Source organism: Saccopteryx leptura, chromosome 2 (genome assembly GCF_036850995.1).
Source record: "Saccopteryx leptura isolate mSacLep1 chromosome 2, mSacLep1_pri_phased_curated, whole genome shotgun sequence".
In the NCBI taxonomy this organism is placed as follows: domain Eukaryota; kingdom Metazoa; phylum Chordata; class Mammalia; order Chiroptera; family Emballonuridae; genus Saccopteryx; species Saccopteryx leptura.
In genome coordinates this window covers 275,885,554-275,909,946 of record NC_089504.1, presented here as the reverse complement: position 1 = coordinate 275,909,946, position 24,393 = coordinate 275,885,554, and the positions used below count along the sequence as shown (strand labels likewise).

The window sequence follows — 24,393 nt, the reverse complement described above, 5'->3', positions numbered from 1 at the left end:
ATTCTTGGGAGAAAGGAATCACTCAATAACAACAAAATATTTTCTTTTTACATGTGCATATGGAATGTTCTATATGATAGACCATATTCTGAACAATAAAATAACTTTTTTTTAATTTCAAAGAATTGAAATCAGGGTACATTATATAGTCATAATGGAATGAATTTAGAAATCAAAAGCAGATAATTTTTAAATCTTCAAATTCTGCCTTGCATCTCATAGTGATGTTTCAGTCAGTGATGGATTGTATATACGATGGTGGTCCCATAAGATTATTATGGAGCTGCTATCACCTAGAAATTTCCTATCATAGCTATCATAATGCTATAACACAATGCAGTACTCATGAGTTTGTGATGATACTGGTGTAAACAAACCTACTGTGTTGTCAGTTATATAAAAATACAGCACAGCACTTACAGTTACAATAGTACGCTATACCATCAAGGGATCTATAAATACACTCTATTATGTTCACACAATGATGCAACCGCCTAATGACACATTCCTCAGAATGTATCCCTGCTGTCAAGCAGCTCATGATCGGTATTTAACAACCATGTAAGACACTTCTCACTACCCAATAAATCAAAAAAGAAGTCACAAGATACAGTAGAAATGTTTTGAATTCAAAAAGAATGAAAATGCAATGTATGAAAGAATCAAAATTTGTGTAATACAATAAAAGCACTGCTTAGAGAAAAATTTATAGCATAAAATACATCATAAAAAATTGTAAGTCAATAATCTGGAACTTTCACCTTAAGAAAGTAAAAAGGAAGAGCAAATTAAACTCAAAACATAGAGGTGATAATAAAGATAGAAATCAATGAAACTGAAGAAATAATAATAGAGAAAAATCAATAAAATTAGCACCTGGTTCTTGGAGAAGATTGATAAAATTGATAAACCTATAGCTAGAATGACAAGTAAAAAAGATGATATTTATTACCAATATCAAGAATGAAAAGAAGATGACACTAAATATCCTGCAGATGTAAGGAATAATAAGGGAACATTACAAGAAAAAAATTTATGCCTATAAATTTAACAACTTAAATGAAATTGACAAGTTCCTTGAAAGAAACAAATTACTTGTGTCTATTGATAGATGACTGGATAAAGAAAGTGTGATATATATATGTATATATATATATATGTATATATATATATATAGAGAGAGAGAGAGAGAGAGAGAGACTTTATACATACATAAACACATACACACACAAAATGTAATATCACTTAGCAATAAACAGGTATAAAATCTTGCCATTTGTGACAACATGGTTGGGACCAGACAGTATTATGCTAAGTGAAATAAAAATGAAAGACAAATATTACATGATTTCACTTACATGTGAAATCAAAAACAACAAAACAAATTAACAAACCAAACAGAAAAAGACCCATGGCTACAGAAAAGAAGCTGATGGTTGCCAAAGGGGAAGGGAGTGGAGAGGTGGATGAAAAGAAAATATTGAGTGCAATGACATCAACCTTAAACCTTCACCCAACATTTTAATAAAACACTTTTTTAAAATTATTTTTTATTTATTTATTCACTTTTAGAGAGGAGAGAGAGAGAGAGAGACAGAGAGGGATAGAGAGGAGAGAGAGACAGAGAGAGAGAGAGAAGGGGGGAGGAGCTGGAAGCATCAACTCCCATATGTGCCTTGACCAGGCAAGCCCAGGGTTTCGAACTGGCAACCTCAGCATTTCCAGGTCGATGCTTTATCCACTGTGCCACCACAGGTCAATAAAACACTTTTAACCATGGGAGCATATTTAAAAACAACAAACAGCCAAAAACCTCTTTAACTTCCAAACCGTGCTTTGCCACTTAGTTGGGTTACCTTGGCTAAGTTTATTAATCTCTCTAAGGCTCATTTTTCTTGTTAGTAAAATGGTAGTAGCCCATCAAGGTAGTCATACAATCAAAAAGGAAAAAATTTTAAAACATACAAAATACCAAAACTATTTTAAAAAGTAGGTGACCTATATAGTCCTATATTTATTAAACAGACTTAAAACCTTCCCACAATAAGAACTACAGATCCAGATGGCCTACCTGGGGAATTCTACCAAACATTTTACAAATAAATAATAGCATCTTTACAAAAACTCTTCAAGAAATAAAAATGGAGGGAATATTTCTCAACTTGTTTTATGAAGACATTTATGTGATATCAAAACCAGAGACAAAAATATTGCAAGACTATTATAAACAATACTTTAATATTATAGAAACTTCTAACCAAAAGATCAACAAATTAAATCCCACCATATATAATAATGCATTATAACTAATTAGGATTTATTGCATAAATGTAAAGTTGTTTCAAATTCAAAATCTAATCAATATAATTTACAATATCAAGAGACTATAGCCTGACCAGGTGGTGGCACAGTGGATGGAGAGTCGGACTGGAATGCGGAAGACCCAGGTTTGAAACCCCGAAGTCACCAATGTGAGCAGGGTCTCATCTGGTTTGAGCAAAGCTCACCAGCTTGGACCCAAGGTCACTGGCTTGAGCTAAGGGTTACTTGGTCTGCTGAAGGCCTACAGTCAAGGCACATATGAGAAGGCAATCGGTGAACAGCTAAGGTGTTGCCACAAAAAACTGATAATTGATGCTTCTCATCTCTCTCCATTCCTGCCTGTCTGTTCCTCTCTCTGACTCTGTCTCTGTAAAAAAAAAAAAAAAAAAAAAAGAGAGAGAGAGAGAGAGACTATAAAAAAAGAAAACAATGTGAGATCTTACTAGATGTTTCCCAAAAGCAATTGATAGAACTCATCATCTTGTCATAACACTTAAGAGCAAACTAGGAATAAAAGGAAAAAAACATCTCAACCTGATAAAAGGCATTTACAAAAATCTTACAGCTTACATTATTCTTAATGGTGTAAAAACTTACTTGTTTTCTGCCAAGGTAGGAACAAGGAAAGTGTCATTCCCTCTTACCACTCTGTTCAACATTGTACTGGAGCTCCTACAACGAGGCAACTAAAGAAATGGGCGTATAAATCAAAATGAAAAGAAGCAATAAAATAATTTCTTCGCTTATGACACAATCGTCTGTGTAGAAATTTTCAAAGATTTTAGTTTTATCAAGGTTGCAAAAAATAAGATCAACCTATGGAAATCAAATGTATGTTTATATACTAGCAGCAAACCACTAGAAATTGACATTTTAAAATTACTGTTTAGAACACCTCCAAACCATAAAATACTTTCATATAAATCTGTGTGAAAAATTTGAATCCTAAAAAAAATACTAAGTATTAATAAAGGAAATTCAGGAAGACCTCAATACAGGGTGAGGCAAAAATAGGTTTACAGTTGTTCATATAGAAAATAATATAATAATTAATAAATAATATGACAAGAATAAAGTCTATGTTTTATGCACTCAACAAGAAACCTACTTTTGCCCCACACTGCACATGAAGGGATATATATTGGTCATCAAATAGAAGACTCGGTATAATAAAGACATCAATTCTATGTATTTGACCTATAAATTCAGGACAATCCTAATAAAAATTCCAACAAAACATTTTGTAAATTGATAAACTGACTCTAAAAGTTATGTAGAATGACAAAAGAACTAGAATAGTTAAATAGTTATATAGTTGGATGCACTCTACCTGATGCCAAGTTTATAAAAAGCATAATATAAGGCATATAATTAAGACAGTGTGACATTTATAAAAGGATAACAATATAGAGCAATGGAACTAAATACTGAATCCAGATTTAAACCTTTGTATATATACCTCCTTGATTTTCACCTCAGGTTTACAATCAATTTAGTGGGGAAAAAATGATTATTTTGTCAAAAATGGTGCAGGGAAAAAAAAATCAGAACTATGTTAGTTCCATACACAAACATTTACTCAGAATGGGTCATAGACTTATCATGTAAAACTAAAACTGTAAGACCTTTTTTTTACAAAAAGTCAAGAAATATCTTTGACCTAACCAAAGACTTTTTAAATACAACCCATAAATCATGATTCTTCAAAACATGTTAATAAATTGGATATTCCAGACTCAAAACCTCTGGTCTGCAAAACTGTTAAGAAAATGAAAATAAAACAATAGGGAGAAAACATTTGCAAAGCACCACATCTTGTAATGGACTTTTATCTACAATAAATAAAGAACTCTCAAAGCTCAACAATAAGAGAATAATCCAAAACTTTTAAATAGGCAAAAGATTTTAATATACCTATTCACCAAACATAATATACAGATGACAAAAAAGTAAATGAAAATGAAAATTTGCTCAATAACATTAGTAATTACAAACATGTCATTAAAACCACAAAGAGATGCCACTAAAAATCTTCTAAAATGTCTGCCATGAACAAAAACAAAAGTCTAGCAATGGCATATACTTGCAAGGATATGGAACAAATAAAACTATTATACATTGCTGGTAAGAATGCAAAGTGGTATGACCACTGGAACTCAGTTTTACAATCTCTTACAAAGTTTGACATACACTCACTGCACACTTGGAAATCCAAATAAAGTGAAAACATATTCACCTAAAAGCCTGTATGAAAATATGTACACTCACTTTAGTTGTAATCATACCCCTCTGGAAACTACCCATATGTTCTTTAACTGGTGAATAGAGGAACAAATCTGGTACATCCATACAATGGTATAAATACATAGCAATAAAAAGAAAAGAGCTCCTGAATGATGCAGCCACAGAAATAAAACCAAATGTATTTTTCTTAGTGAAAAAAGCCATTCTCAGAAGAATAAGATCCCATTCATGATATTCTGGAAAAATAATACAATAGAGATTGAAAACAGAGCCGTGGTTGGCTGATTGGTGCAGGGACTAGAGTTTGATCACACAGTGGCATGAGGAAATGTTAGGAGATAATGGAACTTTTACATGTCTTTATTTATTTATTTATTTTTTAATAAATCATCTTGTGTGGTAGTTAAACTTTTTTTTAAGACTTTATTTATTCATTTTAGAAAGGGGAGAGAAAGAGAAAGAAGGGGGGAGGAGCAGGAAGCATCATTTTCCATAGGTTCCTTGACCAGGCAAGCCCAGGGTTTTGAACCGGTGACCTTAGCCATTCCAGGTCAACGCTTTATCCACTGAGCCACCACAGGTCAGTCTACATGGCTTTATTATTGTGGTAATTTCACAGTTACTTGTATTTATCAAAACTAATACAGCTGTGCAATTAAAAGGGTGAATTTCACTGGATGTAAATTATATACAGTAAACCCAATTTCAAAGCAAATACTTGGTGGAGTTGACAACAGACGGGCACAACAGTGAAAAGGTCATGATAAAGCAGATCTAACACGATTTGAAAAGAGAGGTTGTAATGAGAAAATCCCACAGAACTGTGGGAGAGTAGCAAGCAGTTAAACATACTTGTAATTGGAGTTTCAGAAAAAAAAGAAAGAGAAACATGTAGAAAATTATTTGAAGAAATACAGGCCAAAAATATTGAAATTTTATCTAAAACAACAACCCCACTAGTCCAGGAAATTTAATAAACCTAGCAAGATAAATATATTTTTTAACTGAAAAAAAAACCCCACTGAACTAAACAGATCATGGAAAAACTATTGAAAACAAAATATAAAAGAAAAAGCAGCTAGTGTGACAGAAATCTCTATTGTATTACTATTCCAGAATATCATGAATGGGATCATATTGTTCTGAGTATGGCTTATTTTACTAAGCAAAGTACATTTGAATATCATTCCTGTGGCTGCATAATTCAGCAGCTTGGTTTTTTTTATTGCTGTGTTTTTATACCATTCTGTGGGCGTACCAAACATTGCTCCACCCCTTGAAGTAAAAATGACTGCTGATTTACCTTAAGGAACTGTGGAGACTAAAAGGCAATACTATTGCTAATATGCTGAAAGGAAAATAAAACACTTAACCAAGATATAGCTGTCAAGGCAAAATCTTCAAAACTGAAGGTGAAATAAAAACACTTTCAGGAAAAAAAGTAAATCTAAGAGAATTGTCATTACCTAATCTGCACTGTGAGAATTGCAAAAGGAAGTACTTCAGGCTGAAGGGAAAGACACCTGATGGAAATTCAGATCCAAATGCAGGGAGGAAGAGCACTCTCCTGGTTTAAAGCTCGGTGCATTGTGGGCCCTTATCTTTGCTCAGATTTAATCTCATAAGAAGCTCTCTTGTTCTTTCTACCCTCACCAGTGTTTTTTGTTTTTTTCCAAATTCTTCCAAACCCATTACTGGATTCTGAAATCAATCTAGAAGGTCATAACCAGGATTTTACTTCTTGAGAAGAAGAGTAGATTGGGAAATACCAGAGTTTGAAGTCTAAATATTAACTTGCAACAATAATATCAGCCTTGTGTGTTTATGTAATGGTTTACAATCTAAACTTTGTTCTTTTTTTTTTTTTAAACTCTGGGTTGCAGTCTAAAATGGTTGGAAAACAAGACCTTAACTTTGTTGGCCTTTCTGTTTCTTGAAGAGCCCAGTTCATATGTGTTGCTGATACCTAAAATTTTTCTTTGCATGTCTTTGCATGGCTACCTTCTTGTCAACGGTTAAGTTTCAGCTTTCCCACAAGAGTCTTCTGCCTTTCTAAAAGGGCAGCATATTGTGATCAGTGTGGGCATGAAATTTTAAAACTCTCTAAAGCCAAAAAGTATCAAAAGTTGCATTTGAACTTCCCCAGAAATTGTATCTGGTAGACTTTTCTTAAAATTTGCAATAAAATAAAAAATGTATGAAACCAATAAATTATAATAACTGTTTGTTCTATGTGGAAAAGAAGTTATCAGATTTCTCTAAATCTGTTTAAGTAGAATTAAAATGCACAAAAAATGTATTTTTCTTTTTTTAAAATAAACATCATTCCTCGTATCTTTCCACTGGAAATGGCTACTTTGCACTATTTTTTTTTTTTTGGTACTATTTTAAAGCAACTTTCTATTAATTCTGGGTATTTCTCTGCTTCTTAGAGATCACATGTGACATTCCAGTACTCAAACATGGAAGATCAGTATCAGAAAGGAAAGAGAAATATTTCTACCAAGATGTGATTGAATTTGAATGCCTCGAAGGTTTCCTCCTTAATGGCAGCAAGTCAATATCATGTGGTAGAAACAATACTTGGGAGCCTAAGATGCCAACATGTAAAGGTACATATTTTCCTTCTTGTGTTTTAAGTTTTTATTTCTTTGTCATTAACTATCAATGATAGAGACCATTGAAAAGAAGCAATTTGTTGTGATTTTGTATGTGTTCATAGAGCACTTTATAAATGTCACATAGCAACAATTTTTTGGGATAAATTGAATCCTGGGAATATTTACCTTCATAAGTAAAGAATGAAAGGCACCATTTATAGAAATGAAAAAATGATAATACCCAAGGGATTTATCCTACATTACTATATTTTTCAATGTTAGTTCTTGTCGATACAAAAGCTCTTACTTTGAGTCATTCAAATTTAGTAACATCCTACTTACATTTTACAAAATTTCTTTAAATTCATGATATTGACAATCATTCATCACTGTTAGTAATAAAAGGAGGAAGAATCTATGTACAGCTATTTTAGTTTATTCTTAGTGATTCTAAAATTATTTGCCATAGTCAGATATAAACAAGTATGTAAACTTGGGCAAGTTAAACTTCCAATGTATTTACTTACAAGGAAAATGGTTTAATGCCTTTCTCACTGGGTGATTAAGAAAGATTAAATTGTTTGAACTTACACCACTTAGCACAATTCCTGACATATAGTAACCTCTGACAGGAAGCTCACATATGACTTATAGAAGCGCTCCAATTGATGTTAGTGAAAGCAAGGTCTATGATGTTTGTTTTCCAATATGCATGCTTTTGTTTTGTTTTGTCACCAATTTTACTATTTATATTCATTTCAAAAGTGATTTTTTTTGGCCCTGGCCCATTGCCTAGTGGTAGAGCATCAACCTGGCATGTGGAAGTCCCAGGTTCAATTCCCAGTCAGGCCACACAGGAGAAGCAACCATCTGCTTCTCCAACCTTCCCCTTTCCCTCTCTCTTCTTCTCCTGCAGCCATGGCTCAATTGGTTTGAGTGCATTGGCCCCTGGCACTGAGGATGGCTCCATGGCCTTGCTTCAGGTGATAAAGTAGCTCCATTGCCAAGCAATGGACCCAGAGCATTGCCTGGTAGGAGCTTGCTGGGTGGATCCCAGTTGGGGCACACGTGGGAGTATGTCTCTCTGCCTCCCCGCCTCTCACTTAATTTTTAAAAAAGTGATTTGTTGACACATTTAAAGGCATCATCCCAGCCCAGAATTGTGTTTCAATTCCCAGACTGCCAGTTCAATTCTTTGTATATAGTACAATTTGAACTGGCAAATTCCTGTCTCTAGAACAAGACTGGTATTTCTACAACCCCCACCGCAATTATCCCTCATCATACAATTATTCTTTTCCTCTTTTCTGAGCATTTCTATTTGGCAACAGGAACTAAATCTCATACCAACTGAAAGGCAAGAAAAGTTGTTATTTATTGCAATGAAATGGAGGACTTTTTGCATGGACTACTCATTGGCTGCTCTGCTGAAGACTTGAGAGATTATTTTGATATAGTGGAAGGAATTGTTGAGGGTTTTGAACTTAAATCTTAATTATTGTCTTCTAATCTGCTTGTATATTTTCTGTTGTTCTAATACTTTATGGGACTGAGGGGAGTTGTGCATGTTGACATGGTAATTAAAACACCTTTTTAGTAATTTCTATATGCCAGGTCCTGGTAGCCTCCTTGATTATCTTAGTTGAGTACTCTGAGGTTTGAGGGAGAAGAGATGGTTTTTTGCTGAACTGATATATAAAATTACATGTGAAGCTTGTACTCGTTGACCCATCCGTATTTACTCACATGATCCTAGTGGATATATGCATTGTGGAATACTATGTTTGTTGATATCCTTTTTTGACTATGAAAATTTATAAAGGATATATAAAACACTGATACAATTTACTGTTTAAAAGTAGAGGTGAGAATTGATTGTGAGGAAAAGCTTAGGAAGAAGAGAAATGACAAGAATACTTTATATTTTTAATTTTTATTTATTTATTTATTTGTGTATTCATTTTAGAGAGGAGAGAGAGTGAGAGAGAGAGAGGGAGAAAGGGGGGAGGAGCAGAAACATCAACTTCCATATATGCCTTGACCAGACAAGTGCAGGGTTTTGAATCGGTGACCTCAGCGTTCCAGGTTGTCGCTTTTTCCACTGCGTCACCACAGGTTAGGCCAACAGGGATACCTTTTAAAAATCAGAACTCCTCATGGTATTATTAATCAATTTTTCATTATTAGTTTGAAAAAACTATACAAAGGACCAATAGCAACATATAATAGTGATAAAGTAGATCTGATTGTGCTAATATAAAAAATGCTAATGAAATACTAGAAAGCCCGGCGGTCATACGAAATGACCACTGTTCTAGATATTATAAATTGTAATTAAAATGATTTGTGCAAAGGTGTCTGCTAATTCAAACTGAATTACCCAGGGCAGGCAGCGAGGACGCCCCTTTGCTTAGTGCCCCACGGGGTTTCCCCCTTCTACTTGCTTAATTGCTTAAAGTAGAGTGCAATGAAGGAAACCACTGGCGGTACATTTCTTAAGAGCCACTGCTAGCTCAGTAATAAAGGTGATTTAAATAAGAAAATGTTAATTCACATGTCAAAGAAAACTGTTTTAATCCTTTTTGCGTTTCAGTCAGCATTACTCTGTCTTTTTTTTGCATTTCTTTCCTGCCTTTGTTCAAGGGACTCATTTTGTCGAGACAGGCTTTTTTGTCTTGCATCTGAGGCAAGCCTTGTTTCTCTATATGTTCATCAGTCTCATTTTGCCGAGAAAGACACATTTGCTCTGTGACTGAAGCAAGCCTTGTCTTTCTCTGCTGAGTGGTTTCTTTTTGTCGAGAAAGCCATTTTTGTGCAGCTTTAGCTCCTTTTCTCTCCTCTTCAGTGCTGTATTTTCTAGGAGGCATTCTTAAAAGAAATTACGTTAAGATGTAGTTTTTATGTAAAACAGATGATTGCCAATGCAAACAAATGTTCACCTTCCCCCTGACCTGCTCAATTTGCGTTCAGCCATGGCAACTTCACCCCATTGGCTAGTACAGTTATGCAAGCAACCAATAAGCTATCGGCGACAAACAGACACTTAAGCCGCATATAATAAAGATTAAGCTGAAAAGGATACAAATTATTTGATATAATAATACTACCTGGATGTTATATTTTAAATATATATATTTACTCTGATCATATTATTATTATTATTTAACTTCTAGGGTTTCCATTATAAAATATAAAATTGTAGTGAACATTCTTATGTATAAGAATGCACATATATCCTGTGCACCTGTGTAAACATATATTTAAGTCATATTCTCAGAAGTAGAAATGCAAGTTCAGAAAGTATGCCTATTTTTAATTTTTTTCTTTTTTTTCTGAAGCTGGAAACGGGGAGGCAGTCAGACAGACTCCCGCATGCACCCAACCGGGATCCACCCAGCACGCCCACCAGGGGGGATGCTCTGCCCATCTGGGGCATCACTCTGTTGCGACCAGAGCCAGTCTAGTGCCTGAGGCAGAGGCCATGGAGCCATCCCCAGCGCCCTGGCCAGCTTTGCTCCAATGGAGCCTTGGCCGCGGGAGGGGAAGAGAGAGATAGAGAGGAAGGAGAAGGGGAGGAGTAGAGAAGCAGATGGGCGCTTCTCCTGTGTGCCCTGGCCGGGAATCAAACCCAGGACTCCTGCACTCCAGGCCGACGCTCTACACTGAACCAACCGGCCAGGGCTGCCTATTTTCAATTTTGAGGAATAATTAATCTTTCTAAAAAATAAAAATTCAAATTAAGTCCATAATTTTTTATTGATAACACTGATGAAAGGAATCTAATTTATTTTTTCAGATATCAGGCCTACTACTCATCCAACCACGCCTCCAGCTTCAAAATATCCAGGTTCAGTAACTCTTTATCCTACTTATATTCAAAATTTTGTAAGCTGATGGATGAAAAGGCATTTCTTGTTTTAATCTTAATTTCTTTCATTATAAATGAGGTTGAACCTTTTTTTGTTTATTTATTTGTACATTTATTTATGTCCTTTGCTCTGTTTTCTGTTAGATTTCTAAAATATTATTTTTCATGATTGTGCAAGCTTATTATAAATTAAAAACCTTTTAATATATAATGAACATTCTGTCCAGAGTTTTTGTTTTGTTTTCTTTTGTTTTGCCTTAATTTTACTAGTTCATTTTCTTTTAAATTTTTGTATTATATCATTGGATGTAGATTTGTTTCTATAACTTTTGCTACATGAGTAGTATACAAATGTATTTTTTTAAATTTTCAAACATTACAAAAGTATACAGATAAATTATTAGTTCTTCATTTCTTTCTCTGTTCATTATCTGAATTTGTCACTTTTAGGTGTCCTTTTATTCGTTTCTGATGTATAAAGATACATCAATATCCTTATATAGGTAGTTATGCATATTTTGGCATTTAAAAATTTTTTATTAACCGGAAATGGATCCTACTATTCATATTCTTCAAAAACTCTCACATTTTACACTTATAGTCTTAGATTTAGGTTGTGTTTAGATTTATTTCCATCCTTTTAAATGATATTCTTAATATATGGCATATATTATTTAACTATTCTCTTATCAGTGGCCAGTTAAATGTGCAGCAGTTTTACAGTAATAAGTAGTTGAATGTATCAAACTTTTCCCTAATGGCCATGAGTGTTGTGCCTCACACAAACTTTAAGTCTTCAAATTATATAGACATTTCATCCATGTGGTCTGATTCCATTTTTGCATTTAAGTCATTGGTATATCTGAAATTCATTATGGTATATGGAATGAGATTAGGTTCTTCTCCACGTCGCCCACCTCCACTCAGTGGCTAAGTAACACCACATATGGAATAAATTGTCTTCTCTCCAACTGTTTTATCATATATTAAATTCATAGATATTCTAGTCTCCTTTCTGTTCCCTTAAATTCTGTCCATTCCTGTGCCAGTATTAATTTTTTTTAACTTAGTACTATAATATGTTTTAACATCTGGCAGACCAATTCCTATCCGGAAATGTGCAGGATACTCTCATGTTAGTTTTATCAGATAAACTTTTATTTAATTTTTAAAGCATTTCAACCAGCCTAACTGTACAGTTCACTGGCATTAAATACATTCACATTGTTGTGCTACCATCACTACTTTCTCCAAAACTTTTTATCTTCCCAAACTGAAACCTTATACCCATTAAACAGTAATTCCCTATACCCCTCCTTCCTGCCCCAGTAGTCTCTATTCAAATTTCTGTCTCTATTCAAATTTCTGTCTCTATGAATTTGGCACCCCAGATACCTCATATAAGTGAAATTTTACATTTATCTTTTCTATATGGCTTATTTCACATACCATAATATTTTTAAGGTTCACCCATCTTAGAGTAGCATGTATCTGAACTTAATTTCTTTTCTGGCTGAAAATATTCCACAGTTCTTATATACCATATTTCCTTTATGCATTCGTCTGTTCATAAACACTTGAGTTGTTTTCACCTTTTGACTATTCTGAATTTTCTTTTTCTGAATATTGGAATTCAACTATCTGTTTGAGTACCTGTCTTCAGTTTTGAAGGTATATGCCTAGGAGTAGAATTGCTGGGTTTTATGGGCATTCTGTGTTTAATTTTATGGAACAATCACACAGTCTTCCACAGCAGCAACACTTTTTTACATTTCCAGCGGTGATGCACAAAGGTTCTGATTTCTGTACCTCTTTGCCAATATGTTATTTTGTTTTGTTTTGTTTTTTATAATAGCCATCCTAATATATAGTAGGTAAAATATCTGACTTAGTATCTTATTGTGGTTTTTGTTAGCATTTTTTCCCTTAGTGATGTGTGGAGCATTTTTCTCTGTGTTCCTTTGCTATTTGTATATCTTCTTTAGAGAAATGTCGTTCAAGTCCTTTGTTCTTTTTTGAACTGGGTTGGGAATTTTGTTATTGATTTACAGGAGTTCATTATATATTTTGGATATTATTCACTTATCAAATATATGATTTACAGATATTTCTTTCCCTTTTGTGGGTTGTCTTTTCACTCTATTAGTAGTGTTCTTTGATGCACAAAAGTTTTTTGCATGACCCCTTCTCCCCAGCCGGGCAAGATTGAGCTCACACCTGAGCCCAGTGGTGGCCAGCTGGCTTCCGCCCCTGCCAGCAGAACTGGGCTTTTGTCTCTCGCTGCCGCCGCCCTCCAGTGCGCCCTCAGCCACGTGGGTGGGGGTGTTGCAGCTCGGACCCTAAGACTCACTACTGTAGACCCAAAACCTCCCTCCTTCTATGCGACTCTGCTCTGAGTGCCGCAGGAGAGCTTGTTTGGCTGCTCTCCTGCTTCCCTTTGCTGGTATTGCTATTTCCGGGGGAAATATTCACTTCAGCTTTGGGAAGTGACTCGTCTCAGGGGTTAGGGTGGCTATCTCTCAAAATTTTTCTCCCTGTGCCTCCTAGATTACACTCTCTTCCTGTCACTCTGGTCCTCTCCTCTCTCCCCCCACCCCCAGGAGCCCCGGGTGAGAGATGTTCTGTGCGGTCCCTTTAAGAAGGATCCTGGGTCTGAGAAATCAGACTCTCACAAACAGTATCCTGACTTGTTTCCATCTAAATATTGTCCTTACGCCTCTTCTGGGCTCCGGGGCTGCAGGCTGGGGCTTTGTTCCTGGGGCTCAGGACCCTTTCCCCTCTGCTAAACTCACTTCCTGCCATGCAAGTCTCTCCCTGCTGCGTTCGCTCTGGGGAGCTGGGCAGCCCTCTCTGTGTTTCCACTTTTCCTACCAGTCTCGGTGTGGCTTCTTCAGTGTTCCTTGGTTTTAGTCCAAAGTTGGTTTTTCCAGATGATAGTTCTTAAAATTAGTTTGTAATCCACTTTGGTTCTGGGAGGTAGATGTTGGTACGTTGGTACGTTGCCTACTCCAGTGCCAACTGTTGATGCACAAAAGTTTTTAATATTGATGAAATCCGGTTTATCTATTTTTCTTTGTTGCCTGTGTTTTTTGGTGTTACATCCAAGAAATCATTGCCAGAGCCAACATCATGAAGCTTTTCTTCTATGCATTCTTCTAAGACTTTAATAGTTTTAACTTTTATATTTAGAGTTTTTTTTATCTCTTTTGAAATAATTTTTGTATATGATGTAAGGTAAGTATCAAATTTCATTATTTTGCTTATGGATTTACAGTTTTCCCGGAATCATTTGTTGAAAATACTACACTTTTCCCACTGAATGTTCTTAGAAACATATTGTGGACAATCATTTGACCATATATGTTAGGCTCTCTGGTCTGTATTTCTTTAATGTGAGTTCCATTCAGTTTTAATTATTATAGCTTTGTAATCAGTTTTGAAATCAGAAAGCATGAGTCCTCTCAACTTCACTCTTCTTCCTCAAGATTGCCTTGAATATTCCAAGGACTTTACAGTCCATATAAATTTTAGGCTGGATTTTTTTTTAATTCCTGCAAAAATCACCCTCAGGATTTTGGTAGAGGTGATAGTTCATCTGTAGGTTTGATTTTGCAGTATCTACATCTTAACAATGTTAGGTCTTCTAATCCATAAATAAGGATGTGTTTTTATTTATTTAGGTGTTCTTTAATTTTTTTCCAAAATATTTTCTTGTTTTGTTGTTGTATGAGTCTTTTACCTCCTTGGTTATTCTAATGTTTTTTATTCTTTCTGACATTATAAGTGAAATCGTTTTTTAAATTTTATTTTTGGATTATTTATTTGGATGTATATAAATGCACCTGATGGCCCTGGCCACTTGTCGCAGTTGTAGAGTGTTGGCTGGCATGTGGATGTCCCAGGTTTGATTCCCAGTCAAGGCACACAGGAGAAGAAGCCATCTGCTTCTCCATCCCTCTGCCTCTCACATTACTCTCTCTCTCTCTCTCTCTCTCTCTCTCTCTCTCTCTCTCTCCCTCCCTCCCTCCCTCCTGCAGTCATGGCTCAGTTGGAGCAAGTTGGCCACAGGTGCTGAGGATGGCTCCTGGGCTTGCTGCTGAGGAGAGCTCAGTTGCTGAGCAATGGAGTGATGCCCCAGATGAGCAGAGCATCGCCCCTAGAGGGCTTACCGGGTGGATCTATGTTGGAGTGCATGTGGGACTTCGTCTCTCTGCCTCCTCTCCTCTCACTGAAATATATAAATAAATGCAATTGATTTTTGCGTGTTGATTTTATAGTTTATACTTTTGCCAAATTTATTTGTTCGTTCTATCAGGTTTGTGTGTGTGTGTCTGTGTGTGTGTTTGTGTATGTGTGTGAGTATGTGTGTAATCTTTAGAGTTTTCTACATAAAAGATCCTGTCATTTGTCAAGAGAGATAATTTTATTTTTTCATGCCAAGTTTGATGCTTTTTATTTTGTTTTACCTAATTACTTGATCCAAACTTCTAATATTATATTGAATAGGAGTGGCAAATGTGGGCATCCTATCTTGTCCCAGATCTTAAGGGAAAAACTTTCAGTGTTTCACCATTGACTGTGATGTGGGATATATATATATGGCATGTGCATGAGAGACACACAGAGAGAGAGATGGACACAGGAAGGAAGAGAGATAAAAAGCATCATCTTATAGCTACATCACCTTAGTTCTTCACTGATTGCTTCTCACATAGACCTTGACCCTGAGGGGCTCAAACTGACTCAGTGACCCTTTGCTAAAACCAGAAATCTTGGGCTTCAAGCCAGCAATGTTTGGGCTCAAGCTAGTAACCATGAGATCATTTCAATGATCACACACTCAAGCTGACAACCCAGTGCTCCAGCCTGCAACCTTGGGGTTTCAACATGAGACCTCAGCATCCCAGGTCAATGCTCTATCCATTGTGCTACCACTGGTCAGGCTGTGGGTTATTTATAAACAAACTTTATTATATTAAAGAGGGTTTCTATTCCAGATCAATTTCTAATCATTTTTAACCCCTCTTCTTTTTTAAAATTTTAAGTAGAATCATGTTGAATTCAAGGCTAATTTTGAGAATATAGTAATGATAAATTTGCTCACAGTACTACCACACAGTGTGTTAGTGCACAGGAAGAAGAATGTTGTTGACATACAATTTATTGTTGATAATAAATTTTGAATATTTTATTATTTTATCTTTAATAAAAACACTAATATAATTTATAAGAAAATTAAATTATAAGTAATTTTATACAAATGCAAAAAATCAAAAGCAATGAAGTTATAGGTCTTTAAGCATTATTTAGTCTTTCTTTCTATTGTTTATCTAGAATATCTCAAACCCCATGTACTACCATCAGCTGAAGAGATTGTGGAATTAGGTATTAGTTTAATTTTTAATAATTCTCTATTATGAGACATTAGAGTTCTACATGAATAGATTATGTTCCAATTATTTGTCATTATTTTATTGACTTTGACTAAGAGAGTGACAGGGAGAAAGAAAGAGGAGGGGAAGGGTGAGAGAGAGAGAGAGAAGCATCATCTTGTTCCACTTAGTTGTTGCATTTAGTTTTGCACTTATTGATTGCTTCTCATATGTGCCTTAACTAGAGATGGAACCTGGGGTCCCTGCATGCTGGGATGGTGCTCTATCCACTGAGCAACCCGGCCAGGGCCCAATCATTTGTAGTTAGGGAAAAATAAAGATGTCACAAGTTATTAATAATTGACATTTATAGTTATTTTAGTATTGCAGATACCATAACAAATGTGATAGTACGTGTGGACATGTGTAAGTAATTTTTCTAATCTTATAAATTCTAATTAGTCTATTTAATTTTACTAAATAACTGGGTATGGTAACTACACGTACTAGCAGTCATGCTAAAACTAGATTGATACTTTTTTTGTAGTAGTTTTTGGATGAGCTCATCAAAAGTTAAATTCAGCTGCTATCTGGGACCCATACATGTTCAATATCTTTAAAAATAGTTTCATTTATTTTCAGATCCAGGAGTCAGTGTTCTAATGCTTCTTACTCTATGTAAGTATCTCAAACTTGAGTACCACTTAAATAAAAATATCACTGTGAAGAAGTGCATTATTTCTAAATTATTTTTTAGATTCTATAGCTTTTATAGTTTGAAATTAAGTAAACCAATGTAAAAGAAAAACCTGACCTTTTATACTGTATACTACCTTTTGTTGGTGATTGTATATTCATTTATATTTTATATGCCTACTTAGTAACAAACCCTAAATAATAGATATTTTATATAATTAGTTATATGTCTTTTTCATCCCCAAAATGCTTTAGGTAATTTTTTAAACTAAACAAGGAGTCTTGTCTGACTTACTATGGACTATTTAAGTGATTCCAGTGAATTGCATTTAGACAGTGAAGTTTCCAGATAGAATATAAATATATGTGCTTAAACAAAATAACACTTATGACTACTGAAATATAACTGACATTAATTTCTTCTGGCAGTTTTAAAGTCTTGTTACATGTCATTTGTTTTCTTGTTTCTTATAGTTATTATCATTTTAGTAGCTTGTATCTGCTTGTGCCAATTTCTTCGCAGAAGGAAAAAACGGTAAATTACACATATTTCTTCTAATTTATTGGTCCTTCTCACTCTTGACATACTTTTGTGTCATTATTTTATGTGTTCTGTATTGCATGCCATCTGTTTTTAAAATGTGCTACTTTAGTGTGTCATCTAAATTACATTTCTTTACTAAAATTATTTCATCTGCTTTTACTATCATTGCAACAAGAGTAATCTGTGCAGAGTTGCTTTAGCTATTATAACTGTAAGAAAAAAGTTTGTGATATGTTAGGTTTAAGTTCTGCAGCTTACCATGGACCATGATGGGCCCTTTCCAACCCTAAGTATACCATATTTTCTAAAGTGGACTAGTGGCAAGAGTTCAACTTGAAATAGTTCACTGTGGCGACTTTGAGGTATATTCACTGGAATTTTTAGGATAAAGACTTCCATTTGTCTATATAACTTAGGAAGTTGTAAGAAGCTATGTGTCTTATTCAAATACCCAATTTGATTTCTTTTGTTTTAGTTTTTACTTATACAAGTTAAACTGGGAAATTAGAAGCAACACTGTTTGATTTCGCTCTTATGTTTTCTTAATTTACTAGGAGGTAGTAAACTGATAGGGTTAAACTTAAAAATTACTAAGAAGGGTAATATTTACAAAACATATCATTAACTTTATCTGTTTTTTTATTTATAAAACTGAAAAAGGGTAGGTTTAGAAGAGTATACAAGTGTACTAATACATATCTTCTCAGAATAATAGCATTTTTCAACATCAAACTTAAATTTTAATAAAGTAATTAACAATTTAATGAAAGACTTACAGTAAATCCTGGAGCATAAACCAAGATTATGCTTTGAAATTTCTGATTTTTAGTAACTTTTTTGTAGCTTTTGAAATACCTTTGAAACTAAACAATAATTTTTTAAATGTTGGTATTTATGATTTTATAATGTTTACTTCAATAGATTGGAGCATCCTCCCAGTGTGCCAGGGTTGCCAGATCAACCCTCATTCAGTGTTGGGCCATCTTCAGGACCACCTCCAACAGAACCTACAGAACCTCCTCCAAGTTTACCTTCAGGACCACCTCCAAAAGCACCTGCAGGACCACCTCCAGGAGCACCTGCAGGACCACCTCCAGGAGCACCTGCAGGACCACCTCCAGGAGCACCTATAAAACCACCTCCAGGAGCACCTATAAAACCACCTCCAGGAGCACCTATAAAACGACCTCCAGGAGCACCTATAAAACGACCTCCAGGAGCACCTATAAAACCACCTCCAAGAGCACCTGCAAGACCACCTTCAAGAGTCAGCAAGTAAATGCAGGGATGAGTGGAGAAATGAGTCAGTGTTGTTGTTTTTCTCTCTTTCTCTCCCCGCTCCCCCATCCTCTCTAAAATAAATAAATAAAAATAAAATAAAAACCAAAAGGAGACCCAACAATCTTTTATTTGAAATCAAAGAATTACAATTCACACAGCACAGATTCAGGAAGAAATCCATACTATGTCCCAATTATAGGGACAAGGATAGAAAAGCTTTATAAGAAAAGAAGAAAAAACAATTCCTATTGACTCTGAAAAGCTGAGGTACTCTTTACCTGTGCATGATTGGTTACTGATGGTATCTTCAAATAGAAAGTTCATAATTATCAGTTCTTGAGATGAGGATTTGTATTCCTGATGGCTTTACAAACATTTGTTTATAAGACAACGTTGCTTTGGCTTAGTCCAAAAGTTGTTTTGTCCAGTTCAAACATTCCAAAGGTTCAAGAAGCAAGACATGCAAGGTCATTCCTCTTAAACAGCTTGCTCAAGCTTCACTTTAAAATGGCTTCCCTTAGTCAGCTTTCACAATGTATCTTTTCCTTTTATATTAATCATCTGTTTTTGGCTATGTAACAAAAAATGTTTTCTACTCATAAGGAGTTCCAACATTTTTTATGTTATTGGCTGTCCTTTATAAATACTCAAAGAAGATGAACTCAAAGAGGCACACAGCAAGACACATCATAAAATGCAAAAGGTTAAAAACAGAGAGATGTAAAAGGTTAAAGACAAAGAATCTTAAAAACAAGAGAAAAGCAATTAGTTACTTAGAAAAGAGCTCCCATTAGACGTCAGCTGATTTTTTTTTTTTTTTGTATTTTTTTTTTTTTTTCTGAAGCTGGAAACGGGGAGAGACAGTCAGACAGACTCCCGCATGCGCCCAACTGGGATCCACCTGGCACGCGCTCTGCCCACCAGGGGGCGATGCTCTGCCCCTCCAGGGCGTCGCTCTGCCGCGACCAGAGCCACTCTAGCGCCTGGGGCAGAGGCCAAGGAGCCATCCCCAGCGCCCGGGCCATCTTTGCTCCAATGGGGCCTTGGCTGCAGGAGGGGAAGAGAGAGACAGAGAGGAAGGAGGGGGGGGTGGAGAAGCAAATGGGCGCTTCTCCTATATGCCCTGGCCGGGAATTGAACCCGGGTCCCCCGCATGCCAGGCCGATGCTCTACCGCTGAGCCTACCGGCCAGGGCCAGACGTCAGCTGATTTCTTAAGAAGAAATTTTGCAGGTCAGAAGGGATTGGCAAGAAATATTCCAAGTGATGAAAAGCAAGGACCTACAACCAAGAGTACTCGACCTAGCAATGCTCTCATTTAGAATTGAGGGGCATATAAAGAGCTGCCCAGACAAGAAACAACTAACAGTTTATCACCACCAAACCAGTATTACATGAAATGTTAAAGAGTCTTCTTTAAGAAGAAGAAAAGATTTTTCAAAATGTGAATGGTAAAATCACAATAAACACATATCTATCAACAACTGAATCTAAAATAAATGAACAAGCAGAACAGAGACTCACAGATGGCGGCCAGATGGGAAGGGAGTTAGAGAAATGGGTGAAAAAGGTAAAGGAAATAAGAAATACAAATTGGTAATTACAGAATAGTCATGGGAATATAAATTACAGCACAAGAAATATAATCAATAATATTACAATAACTATATAAGATATCAAAGCAGTAGGTAGGAATGGGGGGTATATGTGCTATTTCTCACATCTGCTCCATCAAGTAAGGTTCTACATGCTGTCAATAACAACGAAAGAAAGAGAAAAGTTGTTTATTAATAAAGACATGTATTATCTCCCATATCAAGAAAGTGGTCCTAGGGTTGGTACATTTAGCAGCTCAATATCAGTGCTTTGTGTCAGCATCTCTGTAGTTTTCTTGTCTCCCCTCTCATACATTACAGATGGCTTCAGAAACTCTTAGTATCCTGTCCTCACACAAAGTTCAAAGACAAAAAGGGATATGCCTCAGTGATTCTTTTTCCAAGTGAAGAGTATGTCCCCGAAAACCCAGCAGTCTCTCCTTCATCGGCCAGGACAGCATCACTTGTCCACACCTTGACTGATCACTGGCAGCGGGGACTGGAATTGACATAAACAAATCAGCATTCACCTCTGGGACCTGGGGAAGCGCTCTGGAAGTCCTGGCATAGTGGGCATCTGCAGTCACAAAGGAGAGGGAGGTTCTGCCCCGACATGTTTGCTCTCACATCTTTGTAAGCCTTTCCACAGACACCTCCTTCTACTGGGGTGCCATATTGAACTTTGACCTGCCTACTAAGAGTTCCCAAAGTGCTGTACATGCCCCAAACCACACTGAGTTATAGCAGTTATTTTATTGTTTGCAGCACCACTGGATTCTGAGCATGTTAAGAGCAGCTCAATATCAGAGACCATTTTTTTTCTACTATATATGCCTAGCAAGGTGCCTGGCTTACACCAGCTGTGCAATATATGTTTGTTGAAAAGAATAAATGTTTGGTGAGGAAATAAGGCTAGGCAATGTAGGTTAAAGAGTACCATTTCAGGGTAGTGTTATAGATTTTTTTAAGAATTTATTTATTCATTTTAGAGAGGAGAGAGAGAGAGAGAGAGAGAGAGAGAAGGTGGAGGAGCAGAAGCATCAACTCCTATATGTGCCTTAACCAGGCAAGCCCAGGGTTTCAAACCAGCAACCTCAGTGTTCCAGGTTGATGCTTTTTCCACTGCGCCACCACAGGTCAGGATAGTCCTATAGATTTTATAGGTAGTTTTAATGTGTTCTTCCTTTGTCTTTATGTGTACCCATTGACCAAACTCCACAGCAGATGATAGACAATTGGTACCAGGCAGTAAGTTTATGTAACAGAGACACGTAAGCAATTTCCAGCTTGTAACTTGATAGAATGTGAATAAGCAAACCCAGGAAAGGAAAAGTGAGCGAAGGATAAGTCCTCCCTGAAGAAACTGATGAAATATTCATACTACTTAGCAGAATCTCAGAGGTGCTCTACTCACCCTCATCTGATAAGTCACAGTTTTTGATTCCAGGTGAAAAGTCATAATAAATTGATCACAGTTGCAGACCTGATGAGATTAAATATCTTTGAGCTTTCTCTTGATAAACAGAAGAAAGAATTAGCAAACTTGAAGATATCATAATGGAAATTAATGAGTTTGAGGAACAGAGTGAAAAAAGATTGAGGTGAATAGAGCCTAAGGGACCTGTGCAACCTGAAGGACACCAATAAACAGATAGATAGACACACACTGTGGGAATCTCAGAAGAAAACAAAGAGAAAGGAGCAGGAAAGATCTTTGAAGAGGGCTAAAACTTCTGAAATTTGATAAAAGACATGAATATAAATAACTTCCAAACTCAATAAACTCCAAGTAACATGAACTCAAAAAGACCCACATTAAGACACATAATAATCAAACTTTTAAAAGCCAACAGCTAAGAGAGATCTTGAAAGCTGCAGGAGAGAAGAAAATTATCATATAGATGATCCTAAATAAGATAATAGCAGATTTCTCATCAGAAACTTGGATGCCAAAAACTCAAAGTGATTAAAAAAAAACATGCTGTCAAGAAAAAAATTCTCTATACAGCAAAGCTGAGATTCAAAAGTAAGGGACATATTAAGACTTTCCAAGAAATAAAAGCTGAGGGAGTTTGTTACTACTAGACCTGGCTGAAAAAAAAAAAAAAGCTTAAAAGAGTTCTGAAAGACTCTTATAAAGATGCTAGAAACTTAAAGTTATATGAACAAATAAACATTTCACTAAAAGTAAATAAATATTGGAGCAATAATACAATCTAGTATTTTTATAACAATTGTTTGTGTTGGAATTTTTTGATTTGTATGTGATTAAAGAGAGTAATGCTTTTTTAAAAAATAAAAAAATAGAAGTTAGTATTTCAATCAGTAGTGTAGAAGCAAGTACAACATTACCAACCAAAAAGGGTAGGAATGGAGCTATAAAAACACTGTTTTGGTAATTTATTGAGGTTAAATTTGTATAGTCTCAAATTGGACTGTTATAAATGTAGGATAAATGTAATCCTAATTGGAACTACAGATAAAATCACTATAGAATATGCACAAAAGGGAATGAGGAAGAAATTTTAATATTTCATTATAAAAATCAACTAAACACAAAAGAAAACTGTAATGCACAAAAAGAGTGATCAAGAAAAAGATAACTTAAAGGCAACAAATAGCACAATGACAGAAGTATGTCCCTCTTTGTCAGTAATTATTTTAGATTTAAATGGATTAAACCCTACAATAAAAAACAGAGATTGACATAATGTATAAAAACAAAAGATCCTACTATACACTGTCTAGAAAGACTCACTGAGATTCAAACTCAGACAAACTGAAAGTGAAGAATGGAAAAATATATTCCATAAAAATAGGAACCAAAAGAGGGCAGGGATGACTACAGTAATTTGGAGAAAATAAACTTTAAATAAAGAAGTTTACAAGAGACAAAGAAGTACATGATATTTTTATAAGCGTTCAATACTACAAAAAGTATTGCAATGAAAACCATTTACACACCTAGTGACAGGCTTTCAAAATATACAAAGCAGCCCTGGCCAATTGGCTCAGTGGTAGAGCATCAGCCCAGCATGTAGAAGTTCTGGGTTCGATTCCCTTTCTTTTTTTTTTATTTTTATTTTATTTATTCATTTTAGAAAGGAGAAAGAGAGAGAGAGAGAGATGGGGGGAGGAGCAGGAAGCATCAACTCCCATATGTGCCTTGACCAGGCAAGCCCAGGGTTTCGAACCGGCGACCTCAGCATTTCCAGGTCGATGCTTTATCCACTGTGCCACCACAGGTCAGGCTCGATTCCCTTTCAGGGCACACAGGAGAAACACCCATCTGCTTCTCCACCCTTTCCCCTCTACTTTCTCTCTATCGCTCACTTCCCACAGCCAAGGCTCCATTGGATCAAAGTTGGCCTGGGTGCTGAGGATGGCTCCATGTCCTCACCTCAGGCACTAGAATGACTCTGGTTGCAATGGAGCAATGCTCCAGATGGGCAGAGCATCGCCCCCTAGGTGGCTTGCCGGGTGGATCCCAGTGGGGCCCATGCGGGAGTCTGTCTCTCTGCCTCCCCACTTCTCATTCCAGAAAAATACAAAACAAAACAAAAAAAAATATATACACACAGACAAAGCAAAATGTGACAGAATTGAGGGCAGAAATACATAGTTCTACATAATAGACATTTCTCCAATAAAAGTTGGAGACTTCAATACCCCACTCACAATAACAGAAGGAACAACACGATGGAAGCTATTTAAGGAAATAGAGGAACTGAACAAGACAATTACTAACTAGCTATCACAGACACAGAGTATCATACCCTACAACAGAACATACATTCTCTTCTCCACCTGCAGCCATGGCTCAATTGGCTCCAGCCTGAGTTGGCCTCAGGTGCTGAGGATGGCTCCATGGC

The 24,393-nt window shown here is 35.9% G+C and overlaps 1 protein-coding gene across 1 annotated transcript in view; it reads left to right on the top strand.

The window, feature by feature from the left end:
* LOC136390836 (membrane cofactor protein-like) overlaps positions 1-19,040 on the top strand; it is a 31,253-nt gene extending 12,213 nt beyond the window's left edge. Inside the window, exons 6-10 of the mRNA XM_066361864.1 lie at positions 6,999-7,178; positions 10,963-11,013; positions 17,049-17,084; positions 17,577-17,637; positions 18,568-19,040. Of these exons, the coding sequence (XP_066217961.1) occupies positions 6,999-7,178; positions 10,963-11,013; positions 17,049-17,084; positions 17,577-17,637; positions 18,568-18,925 (686 nt within the window). The 3' untranslated portion in view covers positions 18,926-19,040. The remainder of the gene's footprint in view (positions 1-6,998; positions 7,179-10,962; positions 11,014-17,048; positions 17,085-17,576; positions 17,638-18,567) is intronic.
* Positions 19,041-24,393: the final 5,353 nt, after the last annotated feature.